Raw genomic sequence first — 24,916 nt, 5'->3', positions numbered from 1 at the left:
ATGACCTCCCTGCTCCTGCTGGCCACACCATTGCTGATGCAGGCCAGGATGCCACTGGCTCTCTTGGCCACCTGGGCACACTGCTGGCTCATGTTCAGGCAGGTATCAATCAGCACCCCCAGATCCCTCTCTGTCTGGCTGCTCTCAGCCACTCCCACCCCAGCCTGTATCTCTGCATGGGGTTGCTGTGGCCAAAGTGCAGCACCCTGCACTTGGAGCTATTGAAGCAATCCCCTTGGACTCTGCCCCTCTGTGCAGGCAGTCAAGGTCCTGCTGCAGAGCCCTTCTGCCCTCCAACCCAGCCACATCTGCCCCCAGCTTGGTGTCATCTGCACACTTGCTGATGACTGACTCGATGCTTCAGCTGAAGCAGGAGGATCACTGCATACTGTGCAGTGATCAAGCTCATTATTCCTTCTGGAAACAAGGAGCTGAACAGTTCTGCTCCCTGCTCCCTCACCCCTGCTAATCTTCCTCTGCCAAGGTAATCCTGGGGCCCAGGATTTGTTTGCTTGTGTCACTCCCCAGGAAGCTTTAGTGCAGTGAGTGTCCTTAGCTGTGCTTGCACTGCAGCAGCTCCTGAACTCAGATCACCTTTTCCTCTCTGCTGCTTCACAGAACCACAGAATTAACCAGATTGGAAGAGACCTCCAAGCTCATCCAGGCCAACCTATCCCCTAACACCTTCTAATCAACTGACCATGGCACTAAGGGCCTCATGCAGCCTTCTCTTGAACACCTCCAGGGATGGGCACTCCACCACCTCCCTGGGCAGCCCATTCCAATGCCAATCACTCTCTCTGACAACAACTTCCTCCTAACATCCAGCCTAGACCTGCCCTGCCACAGCTTCAGCCTCTGTCCCCTTCTTCTGTCCCTGGCTGCCTGGCAGCAGAGCCCAACCCCACCTGGCCACAGCCTCCCTGCAGGCAGCTGCAGGCAGCAATGAGCTCTGCCCTGAGCCTCCTCTGCTGCAGGCTGCACCCCCCCAGCTCCCTCAGCCTCTCCTCACAGGGCTGTGCTCCAGGCCCCTCCCCAGCCTTGCTGCCCTTCTCCAAACACCTTCCAGCACCTCAGCATCTCTCTGCAGTGGAGGAGCCCAGAACTGGACACAGCACTGCAGGGGTGGCCTGAGCAGTGCTGAGCACGGGGGCAGAAGGACTGCCCTGCTCTTGCTGCCCACACTGCTCCTGAGCCAGCCCAGGATGCCATTGGCCTTCTTTACTCACAGCATCCTTGCTTGTCTTTCCAGTGAAGTCCCTCTGTGGCTTGGAAGCTTCCTGTGTTCCTGCTGAGGAAGTGCTCTCGGTGCCGGGGGAGTCCTGTGGCAGCAGTGATGAGATGGACACCAAGGAAAGCCTCGGTGGGAGAGCTGCCTCCAGGAAAAAGAAGAGCAAGAGGCACAAAGGTACAGGAGCTGCTCTGCAGCTGCTCTCTGTGGTGTTAGTGCTGCCTGTGCTCAGGCTGCTGTGGGGCTCGTGGAGAAGCAGAGTTGGCTTGGGTGGAAAAGACCTCTGAGATAGTCATGTGCTGCAGCAGTCAGGCCTGGAAGGTCCCCTGGGCAGCACAAGAGCTCAGGGTCACTGTCCTTGCTCAGGGTCACTGTCCTTGCTCAGGGTCACTGTCCTTGCTCAGGGCCTGGCTGCAAACAGGAGCATTTCCCACCAGAAATAGCCTGCAGCAGTGAGGGGCAGCTGAGGACACAGGGCTTGGGGGCATTGCAAGCCTGGTTCTGAGGCCTTGGGAGTGAAAATCAGTAGGAATGAATCACTGCAGCTCCACCTTTAGATGCCTCCATCAGCCTCAGCTGTCTGCCCCAGCACTGCCACCTTGCTCTGTGCCACCAGTGGGTGGCAGGAGGGTTTGGGGACCTTGAGGACAAGCTGTGCTCAGCTCCTGCCTGCAGTATCTCATCACAGAATAGTTTGAGTTGGCAAAGCCCTCTGGGATCATCCAGTCCAGCATCAACCCAGCACCACCATGGCCTCAAGGAAGGGCAGGTCCTGCCTCACCAACCTGAGCTCCTTTTATGATCAGGTTCCTGCCTGGTGAATGTGGGGCAGGCTGTGGATGGAGTCTACTTGGACTTCAGCAAAGCCTTTGACACTGTCTGCCACAAGCAGCTCCTGGCCAAGCTGGCAGCTCATGGCTTGGACAGATTCACTGTGTGCTGGGTCAAGAACTGGCTGGATGGCAGAGCTCAGAGAGGGGTGGTGAATGGTGCCACATCCAGTTGGCAGCTGGCACCAGTGGTGTGCCCCAGGGGTCAGTGCTGGGCCCAGTCCTGTTCAATATCTTTATGATGACCTGGACGAGGGCATTGAGTGCAGCATCAGTAAGTTTGCAGATGGCACCAAGCTGGGAGCAGCTGTGGAGCTGTTGGAAGGTAGGAGAGCCCTGCAGAGGGACCTGGCCAGGCTGCATGGGTGGGCAGAGGCCAATGGGATGAGACTGAACAAGGCTAAGTGCAGGGTTCTGCACTTTGGCCACAACAACCCCAAGCAGCACTACAGGCTGGGGCCAGAGTGGCTGAGAGCAGCCAGGAGGAAAGGGACCTGGGGGTACTGATAGAGAGTAGCTGAAGATGAGGCAGCAGTGTGCCCAGGTGGGCAAGAGAGCCAGTGGCATCCTGGGCTGGCTCAGCAGCAGTGTGGCCAGTAGGACAAGGGAGGTTCTTGTGCCCCTGTGCTCAGCACTGCTCAGGCCACCCCTGCAGTGCTGTGTCCAGTTCTGGGCTCCTCCATTGCAGAGAGCTGCTGAGGTGCTGGAATGTGTCCAGAGAAGGGCAGCAAAGCTGGGGAGGGGCCTGGAGCACAAATCCTATGAGGAGAGGCTGAGGGAGCTGGGGGTGTGCAGCCTGGAGAAGAGGAGGCTCAGAGGTGATCTTATTACTGTCTACAACTACCTGAAGGGAGGCTGTAGCCAGGTGGGGTTGGGCTCTTCTCCCAGGCAACCAGCAATAGAACAAGGGGACACAGTCTCAAGTTGTGCCAGGGTAGGTCTAGGCTGGATTTTAGGAAGAAGTTCTTCACAGAGAGAGTGATTGGCATTGGAATGGGCTGCCCAGGGAGGTGGTGGAGGCACCGTGCCTGGAGGTGTTCAAGAAAAGCCTGGCTGGGGCACTTAGTGCCATGGTCTGGTTGATTGGATAGGGCTGGGTGCTAGGTTGGACTGGCTGAGCTTGGAGGTCTCTTCCAACCTGGTTGATTCTATGATTCTAAGTGCCATGGCCACAGCTTTCTTGATCACCTCCAGCCATGGGCACTCCACCACCTCCCTGGGCAGCCTCTGCCAATCCCTGACCACTCCTCCAGCAAACAAACTTTTCCTCCTCTCCAACCCAACCCTCGCTTGGCACAATTTCAGGTCACTTCCTCTCCTTCCATCCTCTGAGCCCAGGCAGCAGAGCCCAACCCCCAGCTGGCTGCAGCCTCCTTGCAGGGAGCTGTGGAGAGCAGTGAGGTCTCAAATTCAGTTTTGCATCCTGCTCCTTGTGCCCCGAGGAATGTCAGGGTTAAGTCACTTCTAAGCCTGCTGGGACGTGCTCAGAGGTGTTGTTGTTTCACCAAGGCAGAGCTTTGGGCATGAACTCAAAGCCTGAGAGCTGGCTGCTTCCAGTACACTTCTGCCAGCCTTGACAAGCAAATGCTGCTCCTCAAGGGCCTTGTGCAACTTTGCCCCAGGACAGGTTGGTGAGGGCAGGGTTTGCTTTGGGGTAAAACAGTGCTGCTGCCCAGGGTGTGTTGATTCAGTCCAAACTGTCTTCAGGACCACAAGGCTGTGCTTTGTTACAGATGAGTTCAGAGAGCTCTTTCTGCAGCAAACACCAGTTTGGACCATAGCTGATTCCAGGCAGATGTCCCCACCCAGAGCAGGGCCCAGGGGGATGAGCAGAGGGCTGGAGCAGCTCTCCTGTGGAGACAGACTGAGAGCCTTGGGGTTGTTCTCACAGCAGGCTCTGCTCTGCTGCCCTGCCTGGGCTGCCACTGCTGGCAGTGCCTTCTCTTTTGTCATGTGGGACAACAAAACAGTGGCAACAAATGTTTACTGCAGAGCACCAAGGCTGAGGTGGTGAGCTGCAGCAGCAGCATCTCACCAGGCACACGGCACCAGGCTCTCAGGCTGGACAGGAGAAGGCTCCCAGGGGACCTTATTGTGGCCTTCCAGTATCTGAAGGGGGCTACAGGAAAGCTGGGGAGGGACTTTTTAGGGCATCAGGTAGTGCTAGGACTGGGGGGAATGGATCTGAGCTAGAGGAGGAGAGATTGAGGTTAGACCTTAGGAAGAAGTTGTTCAGCATGAGGGTGCTGAGAGCCTGGCACAGGTTGCCCAGGGAGGTGGTGGAAGCCTCATCCCTGGAGGTGTTTAAGGCCAGGCTGGAAGTGGCTCTGAGCAACCTGCTCTGGTGTGAGGTGTCCCTGCCCATGGCAGGGAGATTGGAGCTGGATGATCCTTGAGGGCCCTTCCAGCCCTGCCAGCTCTGTGATTCTGTGATTTACACTTTGTGTAACTGTAGAGCAGTTTGCAACACAGTGTAAGGAGCAAACTGTTGTACTGCACCACGGAGCCCTCGAGGAGTTGCTGTGACCAGCAGCTTGAGAAACAAAACTGAACCTGGCTTCATGAGCTGAAGGAAAGCTTCACTCACTGAGCCTGAGACTGATCTGGTACCACAGCAACATCTGCCAGGAGCCAGGGCACAGCATCCAGAGCGCAGCACAGGGCACAGCACCCAGGGCACAGCACCCAGGGCACAGCACCCAGAGCACAGCACCCAGAGCACAGCAGAGGGCGCAGCACCCACAGCACCCAGAGCGCAGCACAGGGCACAGCACCCAGGGCACAGCACCCAGGGCACAGCACTCAGGGCACAGCACCCAGAGCACAGCACCCAGAGCACAGCACCCAGAGCACAGCGCACAGGGCACAGCACCCAGAGCACAGCACCCAGAGCACAGCACCCAGAGCACAGCGCACAGGGCACAGCACCCAGAGCACAGCACCCAGAGCACAGCACCCAGAGCACAGCACCCAGAGCACAGCACCCAGAGCACAGCACCCAGAGCACAGCACAGGGCACAGCGCACAGGGCACAGCACAAGGCGCAGCACCCAGGGCACAGCACCCAGAGCACAGCACCCAGAGCACAGCACAGGGCACAGCGCACAGGGCACAGCACAGGGCGCAGCACCCAGGGCACAGCACCCAGGGCGCAGCACCCAGGGCACAGAGGAGGCTGAGGCAGAGCTCACTGCTGCCTGCAGCTGCCTGAAAGGAGGCTGTGGAGAGGCTGCTGCTGGGCTCTGCTCACAGGGAAACAGTGAGAGAAGAGGGAATGGCCTCAAGCTGCCACTGGGGAGGCTGAGGCTGGACATGAGGGAGAATTTTTCCCAGCAGGAGTGGTCAGGCACTGGCAGAGGCTGCCCAGGGAGGTGGTGGAGTGCCCAACCCTGGAGGTGTTCAGAGGTGGTTTGGCTATGGCTTAGGCTGCAGCTTGCAGAGCAGGGGTCTGGGCTGGCCTTGGTGATCCTGAGGGGCTCTGCCAACTGCAGTGTTGCTGTGGTTCTCAGCAGGATGAGTGCAGGGGAACTTTTCTGGAGCCATCCTTCCAGATGCTGGGAATCTAAAGGTGGCTGAGTGGGCAGAGTTGTTTCTGCAAGGACACTGCTCTGCATTAACAGTGGTGATAGAGCAATGCTGCTGCTGGCTGTGCTCTGCTGAGATCAGCACTTGTGTAGTGTGATGGCCTCTTGAGTCAGCCAAGGCAGGCAGGAGATGTTACAGCCTACTGTGGGTGTGTGGGGAAGTGATCACAGCCAGGGCTGTGCTGGGCAGTGAAACAGCTCCTACCTCAGGGGCAGAGAGCACAGAGTGGGCTGGGCTGGAAGGGAGCTCCAAAGCTGATCCAGTCCAAGCCCCTGCACTCAGCAGGGACATCCTCCTGGAGCAGGCTGCCCACAGCCCTGCCCAGCCTCACCTGGAATATCTCCAGGGATGGAGCCTCAACCAGCTCCCTGGGCAGCCTCCTGCAGTGCTCCAGCAGCCTCCTGCTGCAGAACTTGCTCCTCACATCCAGTCTCAATCTGCTCTGCTCCACTTTGCAGCCACTGCCCTCAGCCTGTCCCTGCAGGCCTTTGGGAGCAGTCTCTCTGCAGCCTGCTTGCAGCCCCTTCAGGCACTGCCAGGCTGCTGTTAGCTCTCCTTGGAGCCTTCTGTCCTCCAGGCTGAGCACCCTCAGCTCCCTCAGCCTGTCCCCACAGCAGAGCTGCTCCAAGCCCTCACCATTTCTGTGGCCTCCTCTGGACCCTCTCCATCAGCTCCATGTCCTGCCTGTGCTGAGGGCTCCAGAGCTGATGCAGCACTGCAGGGGAGGTCTCGGGAGAGCAGAATCCCCTCTGGATCTGCTGGCAGTGAAGCTCTGGATGCAGCCCAGGCTGCCCCTGGCCTCCTGTGCTGCAGGCTCACACTGCCTGCTCCTGCCCAGCTTCTCCCCCACCAGCACCTTTTCCTCAGGGCTGCTTTCTCTCCTCTCCTCCCCCAGCCTGTATGGATAGTGAGGCTTGGTCCTGCCTTTTGTTCCTAACCTTCTGTCTCAGGGTGAGCTCTGCCTCCCTCCAGTCCCCCAACACCACCCTCATGCCTCTTGTTCCTAAACCTCACAGCAGATTTTTCTGTGTGCACCTCAGGTGTTTGCTTTCTCTTAATATTCCTCAGGCTCTGCACTGTTCAGCTATTTCTGTTCCTTAAAAAGGGGTTTTTTCCCCCTCCTAAATTTGGAGCAATGTCTGCAGGAAAAGAACTTCAAAACCCTGCAGAAGCTAAAGGAGTCTCTGAACCTTCAGTTATGGCTGAGCAGTTGTGACCCCTCTGGAGGAGGGCCATAGGCTGCTTTCTTCTTCTGAGCTGCATTAAAAGTTGTCCATCCAAGCAGCTGAAATGAGAGCAGGGAGGGAGAGGAGCAGCTGAGTAGCCACTGAGTAGCTGAGAATTGCTGCCCTCCTTCAGAGCTCCTCCAAAAGTCCTGTGGCCCATTTGAGCTTCAACCTTGGCAGTGCCTTGGAGCTTCAACCTTTGCAGTGCCTTAGAGCTTGGGGGGGACTTGCAGGGTGAAGCATTTTCTTAGCACTTGGTAGAGAATCACAGAATGGGTTGGAAGGGACCTTAAAGATCATCCAGTTCCAACCTCCCTTTTTGGAAGGCTGCTTACCCCCCCCAAAAAAAAAAGCTGCTTTTGAGTGGTCTGCAGGGGTGAGCTGCAGTGAGGCTGTGATGGAAGTGACCTCAAAAAATCATCCAGTGTCAACCTCCTGCCATAGGCAGGGACACCTCTCACCAGCACAGGTTGCTCAAGGACTCATCCAGCCTGGCCTTGAACACCTCTCCAGGGAGGTTGTGGAGCACAGAAGCACCCAATGTGATCTTTGATCACATTGGGTGCTTCTGTGCTCCACAACCTCCCTGGGCAACCTGTGCCAGTGTCTCACCACTCTCAACCTCTGCCAGTCTCTCCCCACCCTCACTCTCAACAATCTCTTCCTCCCCTCCACTCTCACTCTCCCCTCTCCCAGCTCAAATCCATTCTCCCTCATCCTGCCACTCCCAGCCCTTGTCCATAGTCCCTCCCCAGCTCTCCTGGAGCTTCTTCAGGGACTGGAAGGCTGCTCTGAGGTCTACATGGAGCCTTCTCCAGGCTGCACAGCCCAAACTCTCCCAGCCTGTCCCCACAGCCTCTGATCATCTTGGTGGCCTCCTGGACCTCCTGCAGGAGTTCCATGCCCCTGTGCTGGGGGGCTGCAGAAGTGCAGTGTCAGCTTGGAAGGGACCCCAAGGAGCATCTGGTGCAACCTCTCCAGGTGATGCTGGAGTTGCAGTCAGCTGGCCCAGCACCCTGCCAGGCTGGGGCTGCCAAGTGCCCAGTGCAGGGCATCCACCACTGCCCTGGGGAGCTGATTCCAGTCCCTGACTGTTCACATGGGGAACATTTACTGCTGGGGCCCAGTGGGAATGGTCCCAGCAGTAACCTGTCCCCATCACCCCTTGTCTTTCCCATGGGACTCCCTGACAAAAGGGAGTCTCCATCTTCCAGGTGGCCTCCCTTTATGCCCTGGGCTCTCCTTTCCAGCAGGTTCATTCTTAGTTCTCCATTTCAGTGCTGGTTCTGGCCTGTGAAAGCATCAAAAGAGGCTCTGGGAAGGCTGTGGGCTTCCAGCCCTGGATCCAGTCAGAACTTAGCTAGATGAGATCCTGACCAAAATGATCTCCCTCAGCCTGTTTGGATCTCCAGAGAAGCCTTTCAGCCTGAGCCACTCTTTGCACCTCTCACTCTGCCTGCTGGGGTGAGCAGTGCTGGGGGTGAGCAGTGCTGGGGGTGAGCAGTGCTGGGGGTGAGCAGTGCAGGTGGTGAGCAGTGCAGGTGGTGAGCAGTGCAGCTGGTGTGAGCAGTGCAGCTGGTGTGAGCAGTGCAGCTGGTGTGAGCAGTGCAGCTGGTGTGAGCAGTGCAGCTGGTGTGAGCAGTGCAGCTGTGTCCCCCCGTGGCCAGCAGGGCCCAAGTGCAGTGGTGCTGTGGGTGGGCAGGTTCCTGCCGCTGGAAACTGAGGGCAGTGGTCGTGAGGTTGATCTCAACTTGGGCTTGTTTGGCTGACTCTGTGTGTGTGAACACACTTCAGCTCCTTGCCCTGTGCCACCAGCACCTGCTGCAGGTCCTTCCCTGCACTCATGTTCCTCTCTTGCATCCAGAGAGCCCCGAGGGGGGTGGTGGAGAGGAGTACCCCATCGACATCTGGCTGCTGCTGGCCTCCTACATCCGCCCCGAGGACATCGTCAGGTTTGCTCTCATCTGCAAGAAGGCCTGGACAGTGACCTGCACTGCTGCCTTCTGGACCAGGCTCTACAGGAGGTGAGAGTTCAGAACCTTTAACCTGGCTCCAGCTGGCTTCAGCAGTGCCCTGCTTAAGTAAGGGAACGAGGCTGTGTGAGGAGTGTGGCCAGCAGGTTGAGAGAGAGTCTCCTGCACCTCTGCTCTAGAGAGGACACATCTGGAGTCCTGGCTCCAGTTCTGGGCTCCCCAGTTCCAGAGAGACAGAAAACTGCTGGAGAGAGTCCAGGGGAAGCTGCTGAGGGGTCTGGAGCAGCTCTGTGCGGAACAAAGGCTGAGAGCCTGCAGGAGAGCAGCCCCAGAGGGGATCTGAGCAATGTCCAGCAAGAGCTAAAGGGTGGGGGGCAAGAGGCTGGGGCCAGGCTCTTGTCAGTGGTGCCTAGGGACAGGACAAGGGACAGTGGGCACAGACTGGAAGCCAGGAGGAGCTGGAGCAGGAAATTCTCTGATGTGAGGCTGCTGGAGGCCTGGAGCAGGCTGCCCAGAGAGGTTGTGGAGTCTGCTTATCTGCAGAGCTTCCAACACCCCCTGGCCATTGTGACCCTGGGCAAGCTACTGTGGATGCCCTGCTGGAGCAGGGGGCTTGGACTGGGTGACCTCCAGAGGTGCCTTCCAGCCACACCACACTGGGATTCAGGGATTCTGTGAGCCAAGCTACAGGTTGACTCCTGTCTACCCCCAGCCCAGGCTGGCACAGTCCTGCTGCTGCTCCCACGGTGCCCTCGTTTGGCAAGGGGCAGTGGCATTTGCTCTGGCTCTGCAAGTGCATCCACGTGGCCTGTTCTTGTGTGCTTCAAAGCCTTGTGTGCTGCTCTGCTTGCCACAGCCAACCTGCTCCTGGTTGTAGCTCTACTTTGTGTACAAAGGCTTTGCAGAAGGTCACTGCCATCAGCTGCCTGACAGGCAAACATCACTGGCACGGAGCTCACCCTGCCTCCAGCTTTGATCCTGGTCACCTTCTGTGATTGGAGTGACCTGAGAGAAACAAAAGCAGTTTTGGAGCTGTCTTGGTGACAGGAGTTATAAATAAAGCAGGAGAAGGAGAGCAAAGAGGTAGTTAAACCTTGAAACAAATCCTTCTGCCCTCCTGAGTGCCTATTGGATTGTCCTTCAGGACACAGCATTTTGTTTGCATGGCAGTGCCCACTGCCAGTGCACAAGCAGGAGGAGTGCAGAGCTGTGCCCCTCCTCTGCCCTGTGCTTTAGGGTGAGCTTCCCAAGCAAAGTCTCCTGTGGCATCTGATCAAAGAAGGACCCCTGAGTGTGTTCAGATGCTCAGGCAGTGGCCTACAGGTGGGCAGCAGAGTTCTTGAGACCCTGCAGGGATCTGCAGGTCTTTGGACATGTTGCAGCCAGCACAGAGTCCCAGAACTGTTTGGGTTGGCAAAGCCCTCTGAGATCATCCACCCCAACCAGCAACCCAGCACCAAACCCTGGGCACCAAACCCTGGGCACCAAACCCTGGCCCCAGGTGCCATGGCCACAGCTTTCTTGCACACCTCCAGCCATGGGCACTCCACCACCTCCCTGGGCAGCCTCTGCCAGGCCCTCACCACTTCTCCAGCAAGGAAATTTTTCCTCCTCTCCAACCTAACCCTCCCCTGGCACAATTTCAGGAGATTTCCTCTCCTTCCATCCCCTGAGCCCAGGCAGCAGACCCCAACCTCCAGCTGGCTCCAGCCTCCTGGCAGAGGGTTGTAGAGAGAATGAGGTCCCTGATCCCAGCCATTATCTGCCTCTACCAACTCTGGTGCTAAAGCATGGCCCTGAGATGCAGAAGTGCCTGGGGGCTTGTGAAGCTGCAGGGGAACTGTGGGGGCTGGGGGCAGGACAGCAGTGGTCCTGCTGCCACTTGTCTGAAGTGGGGGTTTGCTTCCTCTCCAAACGTTTCAAGTCCTTTGAGGAATGGCTGAGGGAGCTGAGGGTATTTGGTCTGGAGGAGGCTGAAGAGAGACCTCATTGCTCTCTGCAGCTCCCTGGGAGGATCTTGGAGCCAGATGGGGGCTGGGCTGCTCTCACATGCAGCAAGTGACAGGATAGAATGAACCAGGTTGGAAAAGACCTTCCAGAGCATGGAGTCCAACCTAACACCTTCTAAGTGCACTGAGTGCCTCATCCAGGCTTGGCTTCAACACCTCCAGCCATGGGCACTCCACCACCTCCCTGGGCAGCCCATTCCAATGCCAATCACTCTCTCTGACAACAACTTCCTAACAACATCCAGCCTAGACCTGCCCTGGCACAGCTTGAGCCTCTGTCCCCTTCTTCTGTCCCTGGCTGCCTGGCAGCAGAGCCCAACCCCACCTGGCTACAGCCTCCCTGCAGGCAGCTGCAGGCAGCAATGAGCTCTGCCCTGAGCCTCCTCTGCTGCAGGCTGCACCCCCCCAGCTCTCTCAGCCTCTCCTCACAGGGCTGTGCTCCAGGCCCCTCCCCAGCCTTGCTGCCCTGCTCCAAACACCTTCCAGCACCTCAACAGCTCTCTGCAGTGGAGGAGCCCAGAACTGGACACAGCACTCCAGGGGTGGCCTGAGCAGTGCTGAGCACAGGGGCACAAGAACCTCCCTTGTCCTGCTGCCCACACTGCTCCTGAGCCAGCCCAGGATGCCATTGGCTCTGCTGCCCACCTGGGCACTGCTGCCTCCTCTGCAGCTCCTCTCTACCAGCACCCCCAGCTCCCTCTCTGCCTGGCTGCTCTCAGCCACTCTGGCCCCAGGCTGTAGCCCTGCATGGGGTTGTTGTGGCCAAATGGCCTCAGGTTGTGCCAGGGGAGGTTCAGGTTGGATATTAGGTCAGATTCCTTCCCAGCAGGCTCTCAGGTGCTTGAAGAGGTCTATGGTTTAAGGTGAATCTTGTAGAGTAGGGTTCTAGGTTGGACTTGGTGATCCTGAGGGGCTTTGCCAACCAGGATGTTTCTGTGATCCTGTGATGGTTTGGGTGTTCCCCACCCCCCCCACTTTAGAAATCACCCAGAGCAGTCTCAGCTGGCTCTGGGAATACCAATGAAGCTACTTATTTACAGCTGGCACAATACACAAGCAGCTATTTACAGTAGATACAGTTATAGACAGAAATAGACAAGGTAAAAGGTGATAGAGAAACACAACTCCCAGAAACCTGAGTCCCCAGGAGGGGCTCTCAACCACCCCTGCACCTTTCCCCTGCCCCTCTCAACCTTACCCCAGTCCTAAGGTTCAGCCAAGAGGTTATGAAGCAAAGGTGGGTTAGGCCAAGTGGAAGGTGAGGTTAGGGAGCTGCAGCTCAGTCAGCAGCCCAAGGCAGAGTGGGACAAGCAATGGCAGAGTTAGCTCATGTTGGCATTGCTTGTTCAGCAAGGCTCTGGGGGCAGCAGCCATCACCACTGTTCTCCTTTCACAGCCTATGGGCTGGTTCCTCTCACCAAAACATTCTACCCTGCTTCAGGCTAGCACAGGTCCTATCCCTGGAGATATTCCAGGTGAGGCTGGACAGGGCTGTGGGCAGCCTGCTCCACTGGAGGCTGTCACTGCCGAGCTGTTGGCCCAGATCAGCTTCGGAGCTCCCTTTTCCAGCCCTGGACCCTTCTGTGCTCATCCTCTCAGCACTGACCTCTCAGCTGTGTGCTCTGGAGGTGCACACAGCAAACTGCTGGCTAAGCTGTCAGCCCATGGCTTGGATGGCAACACTCTGTGCTGGGTTAGGAACTGGCTGGAGGGCCAGACCCAGAGAGTGGTGGTGAATGGTGCCACATCCAGCTGGCAGCTGTCACTAGTGGTGTCCCTCAAGGAGCAGTGCTGGGCCCCATCCTCTTTAACATCTTCATAGATGATCTGGATGAGGGCATGGAGTCAGTCATCAGCAAGTGTGCAGATGACACCAAGCTGGGGGCAGATGTGACTGAGTTGGAGGGCAGAAGGGCTCTGCAGCAGGACCTTGACTGCCTGGACAGATGGGCAGAGTCCAAGGGCATGGCTTCAATAGCTCCAAGTGCAGGGTGCTGCACTTTGGCCACAACAACCCCATGCAGAGATACAGGCTGGGGTCAGAGTGGCTGAGAGCAGCCAGACAGAGAGGGATCTGGGGGTGCTGATTGATACCCACCTGAACATGAGCCAGCAGTGTGCCCAGGTGGCCAAGAGAGCCAGGGGCATCCTGGCCTGCATCAGGAATGGTGTGGCCAGCAGGAGCAGGGAGGTCATTCTGCCCCTGGACTCTGCACTGCTTAGACCACACCTTGAGTGCTGTGTTCAGTTCTGGGCCCCCCAGTTTAGGAGGGACATTGAGATGCTTGAGCGTGTCCAGAGAAGGGCAACGAGGCTGGGGAGAGGCCTTGAGCACAGCCCTACGAGGAGAGGCTGAGGGAGCTGGGATTGGTTAGCCTGGAGAAGAGGAGGCTCAGGGCAGACCTCATTGCTGTCTGCAACTACCTGAGGGGAGGTTGTGGCCAGGAGGAGGTTGCTCTCTTCTCTCAGGTGGCCAGCACCAGAAGGAGAGGACACAGCCTCAGGCTGTGCCAGGGGAGATTTAGGCTGGAGGTGAGGAGAAAGTTCTTCCCTGAGAGAGTCATTGGCCACTGGAATGGGCTGCCCGGGGAGGTGGTGGAGTCGCCGTCCCTGGAGCTGTTCAAGGCAGGACTGGACGTGGCACTTGGTGCCATGGTCTGGCCTTGAGCTCTGTGCTAAAGGGTTGGGCTTGATGAGCTGTGAGGTCTCTTCCAACCCTGATGATACTGTGACACTGTGATGCTGTGGTGCCCTTTGGCAGTGAGCTGCTCTGTGCTTGGCTCTGCAGGCACTACAGCCTGGATGCCTACCTGCCGCTGCGCCTGCGCCCGGAGTCCATGGAGCGGCTGCACTGCCTGCGCGCCTGCGTCATCCGCTCGCTCTACCACATGTACGAGCCCTTCGCCTCCCGCCTGGCCAGGCTGCCTGCCATCCCAGACAGCACCCCCAGCACTTTAAAGAACTCCAGAGTAAGTGCAGACACTCAGCAGCCTGGGCTTGGCCCAGCTCTTTGCTGCTCCTTCTCTTTCCAGAAGACTGTGAGGATGTCCTGACGGTGAGGCTGGGGAATCGCTGCTGCGGGAGGGACAGGCTGGGAGAGTTGGGGCTGTGCAGCCTGGAGAAGAGGAGGTTCCAGGGAGAGCTCAGAGCAACCTTTTTGGTAGCTGAAGTGGCTCTAAGAGAGCTGGGGAGGGACTTTGGGAAAGGCAGGATGAGGGAGAATGGCTTTGAGCTGGGAGAGTGGAGAGGAGGAAGGGATTGTTGAGAAGGAGGGTGGGGAGAGGCTGGCACAGGTTGCCCAGGGAGGTGCTCAGGACCAGGTTGGATGAGTCCTTGAGCAAGGAATTATTGAGAGTGAGGGTGGTGAGACGCTGGCACAGGTTTGCCCAGGGAGGTTGTGGAGCACAGAAGCACCCAATGTGATCAAAGATCACATTGGGTGCTTCTGTGCTCCACAACCTCCCTGGAGGTGTTCAAGACCAAACTGGATGAGGCCTTAAGCAACCTGTGCTGCTGGGAGGTGTCCTTGCCCCATGGGGGAGGGTTGGAACTGGATGAGCTTTCAGGTCCCTTCCAGCCCAACCCATTCTGTGTTTCTGTGATGTGCAGCTTGGCTCTGGGGTGTCTGCTGGCTCTGAGCAGTGATTTCCAGCAGTGTGCTGGTTATTTGCCTCTGGAATTGCCACTGTAGATGACTCTACCTGCTCCTCTGGCTGGTTTCTGCCTGTGTCCCACCACAGCATCCCTGGAATCAGCAAAAGGCCTCACTGAATGTCAGGCTGAAACAGAACTATCCCTGACCTGCCAGGAATGTTTGCAGCTCTCCTCTCTTCCATTGCACTGTTGCTGAAGGAGGCTGCAGCAGGATCAGCTTTTCTGTCTTCTGCCTGGTTCTGATGCTGGCTGCCAGAACACTTCCATTCTCCATCTGGAGAGGTCAGAAGTGACCTTGGTGGCCCCTGAGAGGGAGTTGTTGCATACTCTGTTCCTGTAGGTTCCATGGTCCTTGTGTCTGGACGAGGGAGGGTGGTGAGCTGTGAGCATGGCAAATGTCTGCTTGCGTTGGGCTGTGAAGGGCTTGGCTCTGGTGTGGGCAGGCAGCTCCCTTGGCTGTCCCAGCTGCATTCCTCGACCTGCTGGTGACCCTTAACTCCGTGGCTGGATGTACCTTGCAACTGGCTGATACTTTGAGAGCAGCTTTAGCAGCAGGGGGAATCCTCCACCCTCCAGAGCTGTAGTCAGAAGCCTGTCGAGTGTGGTTTTGGTAGGCAAAGTGAAGTGGCTTTGGTTCAAGAGTTGTACTTCCCTTTCCATGCAAAGCACAGTAGGCTCATCTCTGAGTGTGACATCTCTCCCTTCACCCTGCCTCTGCTGCGTGGACACTGGAGGAAGATGTCCTGCTGCTGGGCCAGCATCCAGGTTCCACAGGCAGGTGGTGCTGCAGGGCAGGGGAAGAGCACAGCAGGGCTCTGCCCGGGTCTCGGCAGCCAGAGCTCTGCGTGCTCCTCCCGGGCCCCCGCGGTGGGGATCATCTACCTTAAAGAGCAAAATATGTGCCTGGGTTCAACAGCTGCTGATAGCTTCAACACCACTTCAGATGTGATACAGTTCTGGTGAGCCCTAAACAGGGGAAGTTTTCATTTGGGGATGTATGTGGAACTGAAAAAGCAGCTCTCTCAAGGAGCAGCTGCTTCCTGGAAGAAGAAAGCAGCTCCAAACACAGCAAACACTTCCCATGCTTGTCAGCACTGGCTATGGGGGTACAAGAGGAGGGACAAACCCCAGAGGCCAGACCAACACCCATCAGGCATATCATCAGGTTTTGATCAGTTGCAGGAAGCCCAAACCTAACCTCGGTCCTTCAGGGTCTAGCTTGCAGCCACTGCCCCCAGCTGGCAGCGTGGCTGTGGGAGCTGCAGAGCTGAGGTGCTGCTGGCAGGGTGGGGAGGTGCTCTCGTTGCCATCATAACGGCTTTGGTGCCCACCGCTGGTGCTGCTCCTCTGCTAACGGCTGAGGAAGGTCCTTCGAGCTCAGGCTTCAGTTCCCCAGGCTCTAAAAAAGGAAATTAAAGGCTGAGGAGGCTTGGTGTGAGCAGCAGCTGTTTGAGCTAACCCCTTGCAGCACGACACAACCCCCCCAGGCCTGCCCTTGCTGTGCCAGTGCACGGCAGGGCCACGCTGCCCCCGTGTGTGCCACGGCTGCGGCAGGAGCTGCAGCTCCGCAGCCTGGGGGCTGCCCTTGGTGGGGGCAGAGGCCTCCAGCAGCTGCCTGTGGCGAGCCCCCAGGCCCAGGTGTTGCCAGACTCCAGCTTCTCCTCTTTAATTTCCTCTTTTCTTTCCCTAGCCTAGCTTGAGTGGGACACTGGAGCCGCTATGGTGGCAGCAGGAGGCTTTGCCCTTTAAAGACCCTCCCCTTACGTGGGGCGGCGCAGGCCCCGCGGCGCCTCCGAAGGGCAGGACTGCAGACCCGTGGACGACATCCTCTGCCCCTTAGGAGGTACTGACCTTTTGTGCTTCACTTCTTGCCATCCCCAAAGCAGCTGCCAGCCCAGCCTGCTCTCTGCCAGGTGGCCAGCAAATGCCCCTGCTGGTGGAGGTTTAGACTCGGAAGCTGCTGCTGCTCTCCTGGCATAAAACCCATCTGGAGAACCTCTTTTTGTGGTTGCTGGGGGAGAACCTGAGAGCCTTCTCCTCCCAGGTGGAGTTTGCTTGGTGCATGTTAACAGCTGTGTCCACCTCATGCAGGTCCTTTAGGGGCTCCTGTTCGTGGGCATGGGTCAGAGTTGAGGCTGAGGGTCTGCTGTCACCCCTAGTGTCTGGTTGCAGAGCTCCTCTGGTGGAAACTGCTCTGCCTTTCTTTTGTCCTGGAATGGAATTCCACCCTGCAGCCCAGCCAGGCCTTCTCCTGGCATGGGAGAGACTGGGGAGCTGCCTTTGCCCATCTGATTCTTCCTGCTGCCACTGTCCATTGGTAAGCCCAGCTGTGGAGGCTGGCACCTGTGCTGCCTGCCTGGACCTGCCAGGCTCTGCTCCTGGCTGTGCAGGGCTGTGGGGATTGGTTTCCTTCCTCCTTCGATTCATCCTGGAGCTCTGCTCAGGCTCCTGCTGAGTGCTGCATGCTGGGGGTGGGCCTGGGGACCACACAGCAAGGAGTGACTGGAACTGCAGGGCAGCTGGTGGCTGCCAGTGTGGGAGGACAGCACTGCTGGTGGCTGCCTGCAGCACTGCTGGTGTCTGCCAGCGTGGGAGGGCAGCGCTGCTGGTGTCTGCCAGTGTGGGAGGGCAGCAGTGCTGGTGGCTGCCAGTGTGGGAGGGCAGCACTGCTGGTGGCTGCCAGTGCGGGAGGGCAGCACTGCTGGTGGCTGCCAGCGCGGGAGGGCAGCACTGCTGGTGGCTGCCAGCGTGGGAGGGCAGCACTGCTGGTGGCTGCCTGCAGCACTGCTGGTGGCTGCCAGTGTGGGAGGACAGCACTGCTGGTGGCTGCCTGCAGCACTGCTGGTGTCTGCCAGCGTGGGAGGGCAGCGCTGCTGGTGTCTGCCAGTGTGGGAGGGCAGCAGTGCTGGTGGCTGCCAGTGTGGGAGGGCAGCACTGCTGGTGGCTGCCAGTGTGGGAGGGCAGCACTGCTGGTGGCTGCCAGCGCGGGAGGGCAGCACTGCTGGTGGCTGCCAGCGCGGGAGGGCAGCACTGCTGGTGGCTGCCAGCGTGGGAGGGCAGCACTGCTGGTGGCTGCCTGCAGCACTGCTGGTGGCTGCCAGCGTGGGAGGGCAGCGCTGGCTGCCTCTGGTGCTCCTAGAGGCCCTCTCCTCATTTCCATTTGCAGGGTGACAGGAGCTTGTCCAGGCTGTGCTGTCCTGGCAGTGCCTTTGTCCTGTGGCGTGTGGCAGTCACTGCCAGGTGATGTCAGGACCTTCTTTTGACCCCACAGTGGCTTAGGGACTTTGTCACCTCGCAGCTCATGGACCCATCCTCGCCTTTCCCTTTGGATTCTCTCCTTGCTCCTTGCTCTGTTTCCAGTCCTTCCTCACTGTGGAGTCTGGTTGAGAGGGAGTTCTTTTTTGGGAGCCAGTGGGTGGCACTGCCACTCAGCCCTGCCTGAGGGAAGGGCCAGGCTGCACCAGGGGATGGTTCTGCTCACCACATCAGTGGCTCCATGTTGTGTCATCTAGCTGCATGCCAACTTGGCCAGCTTGAAACTGGCAGACCCAGAGTGCTGCATGAGTCCTCTGAACATAACTCATTGGAGTCACTGACTGGCTCCTCACTGCTGCTGGCTGCTTGTGTTTGCAACTGGAAGCTCAAAACTTCTTCCTCTAAGGGTCTCATAATTGTGTGGTTGTTTTTTCTCTCTGTCTCCACCTCAGTGTCTGCTTTTCTGGTGCAAAAAGATTGAAGGCAACAGACAAGAACCAATGTGGGAGTTCAACTTCAAGTTCAAAAAGCAGGTATGAAAAGAGAAGCAGAATGGTTGGGGCTGCTTTTGAAGCAGTAATGAGGGGGGTGGAGAGGAAGATGGAAACTTGTGATGTGCTCAGACAATGAAGGGAAACTCTGACTCCCCTGAGCAACCAAAGCAGCTTCTGAGACAGCAGGGCTCACTCTGGGCTGCCAAGACATTTAGAAGCCTGGCAGGGGTTGTTGTTTCCTCTTTGGTGTCCTTTTCACCACTGTCAGATGTGGGTCATTTGTTACCCCAAATCTGAGCTTTGAGCTGTGAGGAAGTTGTTGAATCACAGAAAGGTTTAGGTTGGAAGAGACCTTTAAGATCATCAAGTGTTGATCCCTGCCAAAACCCAGGCTGTGCTCTCAGTGGTCAAACAGAATCTGCAGCTCCTTGCTTCACTGGAAGGATTCCCCCAAGCCAGCCCTGGCAGTGAGCACCTCCAGCAGTGGCTCTAAGCAGAGGCAGGCAGTTGCAGGCAGCCTCAGGGGTTCAGCTTTCCCCTCTGCAGTCCTGAGCTATGGCTTTGTGCTTGTTGTGGAATCTCCTTCTCTGGGGATCTTCAAGTCCTGCGTGGACACCTTCCAGTGTGACCTGCCCTCAGTGCTCCTGCTCTGCAGGGGTGGCTGATCTCTGGAGGTGCCCCCCAACCCCTCCCACTCTGGGGTTCCATGGGTCCACAGCATCAGCTGGCAGAGCCCTCTGAGATCATCCACCCCAGGGCACCATTCCAGGATTGCACAGAAGCACAGAACTAACCAGGCTGGAGAAGATCTCTGAGCTCATCCAGTCCAACCTAACACCTGATCAGCTAACCCCTGGCACTGAGTGCCTCATGCAGCCTCCTCTTACTCACCTCCAGGTGTGGGCACTGCACCACCTCCTCAGGCAGCCCATGCCAGTGGTCAGCCTGGGGCATTGCCCATTCCAAAGGCTATCCCTAGCTGCTTGCAGGCCCCTCCTGAGGGCACAGCAGAGCAGGCCTCCTGCCCTGCTGCCTGCCCAGCCTTTGCAGTCCCTGCAGTGAGCAGATCTACTTCAGAGCAGTGACAGTGACAGATCCCCCTCAGACCATGTCCTCAGCAGCAGCCACCTCAGCTGTGCTGAATGTGCCCCAGAGTTGCAGAGCCAGCTGGATCACACACAGGCTCACACAGGATGTGGGAAGGGACCCAGAGAGCTCATCCAGTCCAACCCCCTGCCAGAGCAGGAGCACCCAACCCAGCTCAGGGCACACAGAACACATCCAGACAGGGCTGGAAAGGCTCCACACAAGGAGACTCCACAACCTCTCTGGGCAGCCTGTGCCAGGGCTCTGGGACCCTTCCAGGCAAGAAGTTGCCTCTTGTGCTGAGCTGGAACCTCCTGGTTCCTTGCATGGATGGATGGGTGGCTGGATGCATGGATGAATGGGTGGATGGATGCATGGATGGATGGGTGGCTGGATGCATGGGTGGATGGATGCATGGATGGGTGGGTGCATGGATGGATGCGTGGGTGGATGGGTGCATGGATGGATGGAAGCATGGATGGGTGGATGGGTGCATGGGTGGATGGGTGCATGGGTGGATGGGTGCATGGGTGGATGGATGGATGGGTGGATGGGTGCATGGGTGGATGGATGGATGGGTGGATGGGTGCATGGGTGGATGGGTGCATGGATGGATGCATGGGTGGATGGGTGCATGGATGGATGGATGCATGGATGGATGAGTGGATGGGTGGGTGGGTGGATGGATGCATGGGTGGATGGATGCATGGATGGATGAGTGGTTGGGTGGATGGATGCATGGGTGGATGGGTGAATGGATGCATGGATGGATGTATGGATGCATGGATGCATGGATGGATGAGTGGATGGGTGGGTGGGTGGATGGATGGATGCATGGATGGATGGGTGGATGGATGCATGGGTGGATGGATGCATGTATGGATGATCTCTGGAGGTCCCTTCCCATCCCTGCCACCCTGTGATTCTGTGGTGTTGATGTCAGGCTCTGCCCAGTGGTGTGGGAGGGGGATGAGATCCTGCTCAGCAGCACCCCTGAGGAGCAGCCTTTGGTTCCTGCCCAGCTGAAGAACTCTCCTCTTTCTTTTCAGTCTCCCAGATTCAAGAGCAAGTGTTGCAAAGGGCTTCAGCCACCCATTCAGTACGAGGAGGTCCACACAAACCCAGATCAGGATTGCTGTCTGCTGCAGATCACCACCTTCAACTTCATATTCGTGCCAATAGTCATGGGTATGACATTTACCTTGGTGAGTGCCTGAGAAACCTGCCAGGAGAGCTTTGGGCCTCTGCTTTCTGTCAGCAGATGAAGAGGTCTCCTCTTTGGAGGTGTGTGAACCACTCTGCTGCAGCCACAAACCACTTCTGGGGGGAGCTTAAGGTCAGGGGAAGTCATACAACAGAACCATGAAGTCAGTTAGATTGGAAAAGACTCTAAGGTCACAGAGTTCCAGCCACCAAATCACAGCACCATGCAGGCTGGCACAGCCCCTCAGGGTCACCAAGCCCAACCTAGAACCCTTCTCTACAAGATTCACCTTGAACCCTAGCCCCAAGCACCACATCCAGGGTGGGTGAGTCCAGCACCTCCCTGAGCAGCTCATTCCAGTGCCTGACCACTGAGATCCTGCTGAGGATCTCCTTGGTTTAGCTTCTGCATTCCCTGTGTGGTGCAGCAGATGCAGCTAGAGCCACAGAGGTGTTGAGGTTGGAAGAGGCCTTGGAGATCTCTAAGTCCAACTGCTTGGAGCTCACAGCCCCACTCAGCTCTGCTGCTGAGCCACTAAGCCATGTCCCTGAGTACCACAGGTCCCTTAGCACCTCCAGGGATGGGGACTCCACCAGCAGCCTGAGCAGCCTGTGCCTGGGAGGAAATCCTTCCTGATAGCCAACCTGAGCCTCCCCTGCCAGCAGCGAGCAGGGGCTGGGGCCAGGAGCAGGCAGGGGCTGGGACCAGGAGCAGGCAGAGGCTGAGGCCAGAAGCAGGCAGAGGCTGAGGCCAGAAGCAGGCAGAGGCTGCAGCAAGAGCAGGCAGGGGCTGGGGCCAGAAGCAGGCAGGGGCTGCAGCAAGAGCAGGCAGGAGCCAGGGCCAGGAGCAGGCAGGGGCTGGGGCCAGGAGCAGGCAGGGGCTGGGGCCAGGAGCAGGCAGGGGCTGCAGCAGAGCAGTGGTGCAGCACAGGGAGCCTGTGTGGTTGCACTGAGTGAGTTCCCAAGTGGCCTCTGCTGAGGAGGCTCAGCCTGGCTGTCGCTAAGGTAGGGGCTGTGAGTTCAGCCTTCCTCTGCCAGCCTCTTGCTCTCAGGGCTGTCCTTTGAGGCTGGTTTGGAGCCAGCTCTATAGAGTGAAAGTGCAGCTGCCAGCAGAGCTTGCATCAGCTTGGAGGGGACCCTCAGAGGTCATCTTCTCCAAACCCCTTGCAGTTGGCAGGGACCCCTCTGCCTAGATCAGATGGCACAGGGCCACATCAAGTCTCATCTTGAGTACCTTCAAGGATGGAGCCTCCAGCTCCAGGGACACCTCCCACCAGCACAGGCTGCTCAGGGACTCATCCAGCCTGGTCCTGAGCACCTCCAGGGAGGTTGTGGAGCACAGAAGCACCCAATGTGATCTTTGATCACATTGGGTGCTTCTGTGCTCCACAACCTCCCTGGGCAAACCTGTGCCAGGCTCTCACCTCCCTGGGCACCCTGTGCCAGAGTCTCACCACCCTCAACCTGTGCCAGAGTCTCACCACCTTCAACCTGTGCCAGTCTCCCCCCACCCTCACTCTCAACACTTCCTTCCTCCTCTCCACTCTCCCTCTCCCCTCTCCCACCTCAAATCCTTTCTCCCTCCTCCTACCACTCCCAACCCTTCTCCGAAGCCCCTCCCCAGCTCTCCTGCAACCCCTTCAAGCACTGAAAAGCAGCTCCACAATCTCCCTGGAGCCTTCTCCAGGCTGTGCAGCCTCAACTCTCCCAACCTAGCCGCACAGGGCAGCTTCTCCAGCCCTCTGGTGGCCTCCTCTAGCAACTCGGAACGGCTTAGCCTTGCCGGGGGTGGATGAGCTGGAGGCAGCTGAGTGGCAGCCGTGCGCTGGGAGCCGCAGCCGCCGCTGGGGGGTGTGATGGTTTGGGTGTTCCCTGCCCCCCCACACTTTAGAAGGTACCCAGACCAGTCTCAGCCGGCTCTGGGAGTATCAATGAAGCTATTTATTTACAGCTGGCACAATGCACAAGCAGCTATTTACAGTAGATACAGTTATAGACAGAAATAGACAAGGGAAAAGATGATCATAGAATCATAGAACCAGGCAGGGTGGAAGAGAGCTCCAAGCTCCTCCAGCCCAAGCTAGCACCCAGCCCTGGCCAGTCAGCCAGACCATGGCACTCAGTGCCCCAGCCAGGCTTGGCTTCAACACCTCCAGCCACAGCCACTCCACCACCTCCCTGGGCAGCCCATTCCAGTGCCAATCACTCTCTCTGACAGCAACTTCCTAACAACATCCAGCCTAGACCTGCCCTGGCACAGCTTCAGGTTGTGTCCCCTTCTTCTGTTGCTGGCTGCCTGGCAGCAGAGCCCAACCCCACCTGGCTACAGCCTCCCTGCAGGCAGCTGCAGGCAGCAATGAGCTCTGCCCTGAGCCTCCTCTGCTGCAGGCTGCACCCCCCCAGCTCCCTCAGCCTCTCCTCACAGGGCTGTGCTCCAGGCCCCTCCCCAGCCTTGCTGCCCTTCTCCAAACACCTTCCAGCACCTCAGCATCTCTCTGCAGTGGAGGAGCCCAGAACTGGACACAGCACTGCAGGGGTGGCCTGAGCAGTGCTGAGCACAGGGGCACAAGAACCTCCCTTGTCCTGCTGCCCACACTGCTCCTGAGCCAGCCCAGGATGCCATTGGCTCTGCTGCCCACCTGGGCACTGCTGCCTCCTCTGCAGCTCCTCTCTCCCACCACCCCCAGCTCCCTCTCTGCCTGGCTGCTCTCAGCCACTCTGGCCCCAGCCTGTAGTGCTGCTTGGGGTTGCTGTGGCCAAAGTGCAAAACCCTGCACTTGGCCTTGTTCAGTCTCATCCCCTTGGCCTCTGCCCACCCATGCAGCCTGGCCAGGTCCCTCTGCAGGGCTCTGCTCCCCTCCAACAGCTCCACAGCTCCTCCTAGCTTGGTGCCATTTGCAAACTCACTGATGCTGGACTCAATGCCCTGCTTCAGAGCATCATTAAAGATATGGAACAGGACTGGGCCCAGCACTGACCCTTGGGGAGCACCACTGGTGCCAGCTGCCAACTGCCTGTGACACCATACAGATACAGAAGCACAACTCCCCTCCCAGAAACCTGAGTCCCCAGGAGGGGCTCTCAACCACCCCTGCACCTTCCCCCTGCCCCTCTCAACCTTACCCCAGTCCTAAGGTTCAGCCAAGAGGTTATGAAGCTAAGGTGGGTTAGGCCAAGTGGAAGGTGAGGTTAGGGAGCTGCAGCTCAGTCAGCAGCCCAAGGCAGAGTGGGACAAGCAATGGCAGAGTTAGCTCATGTTGGCATTGCTTGTTCAGCAAGGCTCTGGGGGCAGCAGCCATCACCACTGTTCTCCTTTCACAGCCTATGGGCTGGTTCCTCTCACCAAAACACTCTACCCTGCTGCAGGCCGGCAGGGGGTGGCTGTGCTGCAGCTGTGCTGTGTCTCTCTTGCAGTTCTCCGTCTCGGTCAGCTCGGACATGCGGCACCACCGAGTGCGTTTGGGCTTCCAGGACACTCCCCTGCGCAGCGGCAGGAAGCCTCGTCCCGACCAGGGCCTGCAGGTGGTGCTGGACCCCGTGCACAGCGTCAGGCTGCTGGACTGGTGGCACCCTCAGTACCCCTTCTCCCCCAAAGCTTAGCCCTGCCCCTGGAGCCAGCTGGGCTGGGGCTGAAGAGGAGCAGCCAGGAGCTGGATTTCTTTCTTTCTTTTCCTACCTTGGGGCAGCCTCCTGGCAGCTGGGCAGAGGGTGCCTGTGCCAGGCTGAGCCCTGGGGGGCAGAGCTGAGTGTGAAGCAGAAACTCTGTGTGAAAAACACCACAACTTTTATGTCAACTTCACCTTTTGATGATTTGAGAGGAGCTCCCTGGAACTGTTGGGTTAAAAACTGCCTTTTTTTGGTGCTAACCCCAGTGGCTCCTGGTGTCTGTTGCTGGGGCAGGAGGAGGTTGGTTTTGTTTTTGCCTTCCAAACTTTCCCAGCAGCAGCAGTGGTGATTCCCAAACAGATTCCCTCTTGGTTTGTCACTGCAGCAGGATTGCATCCCGAGGCAGTGCAGTGCTTGGGTGTCTGGAGCAGCAGGAAGCAAAGCAGCAGTGCTCAAGAGCAGTGCTCCTACACGGACAGCATCCAGAGCAATGCCAGGCTGGGCCAGCTGGGAGCTGCAGGAGAGAGAGGAAGGAGAAAGGATCCAACAAAGCAATTAGCCCCAAGAGGATCTGTAGGACAAAAGCCATTCTCAAGTGGGAAGATGCTCCAAGTTCTCACACTGCTGTTCCCTCCTTGAGAAGAAGATCTAAAGCTTTAAGAGCAGGAAGTGCTCTGGAGAGAAGGGAAGGGATGGGATGAGATGGGATGGGATGGGATGGGATGGGATGGGATGGGATGGAGGGGGTGAAGAAGTGGAGGGAA

At 57.9% G+C, this 24,916-nt stretch overlaps 1 protein-coding gene across 2 annotated transcripts in view; it reads left to right on the top strand.

Annotated features, from left to right (window-relative positions):
• Positions 1-24,412, top strand: part of TMEM183A (transmembrane protein 183A) — a 32,961-nt gene extending 8,549 nt beyond the window's left edge. The window contains exons 3-8 of one of the 2 annotated variants that reach the window (XM_064173437.1): positions 1,253-1,408; positions 8,737-8,896; positions 13,643-13,823; positions 18,216-18,296; positions 20,393-20,531; positions 23,961-24,412. In XM_064173437.1, the coding sequence (XP_064029507.1) occupies positions 1,253-1,408; positions 8,737-8,896; positions 13,643-13,823; positions 18,216-18,296; positions 20,393-20,531; positions 23,961-24,292 (1,049 nt within the window). In that variant the 3' untranslated portion in view covers positions 24,293-24,412. Of the gene's footprint in view, positions 1-1,252; positions 1,409-8,736; positions 8,897-13,642; positions 13,824-18,215; positions 18,297-20,392; positions 20,549-23,960 lie in introns of both variants that reach the window. The other variant, XM_064173438.1, reaches the window with a different exon arrangement.
• The last annotated feature ends 504 nt before the right edge of the window (positions 24,413-24,916 follow it).

The sequence above is a fragment of the Pogoniulus pusillus genome, chromosome 39 (assembly GCF_015220805.1).
Source record: "Pogoniulus pusillus isolate bPogPus1 chromosome 39, bPogPus1.pri, whole genome shotgun sequence".
Classification (NCBI taxonomy): Eukaryota; Metazoa; Chordata; class Aves; order Piciformes; family Lybiidae; genus Pogoniulus; species Pogoniulus pusillus.
Note: the sequence above shows the minus strand (reverse complement) of the source record. Positions and strands in the feature narration are given on the sequence as shown.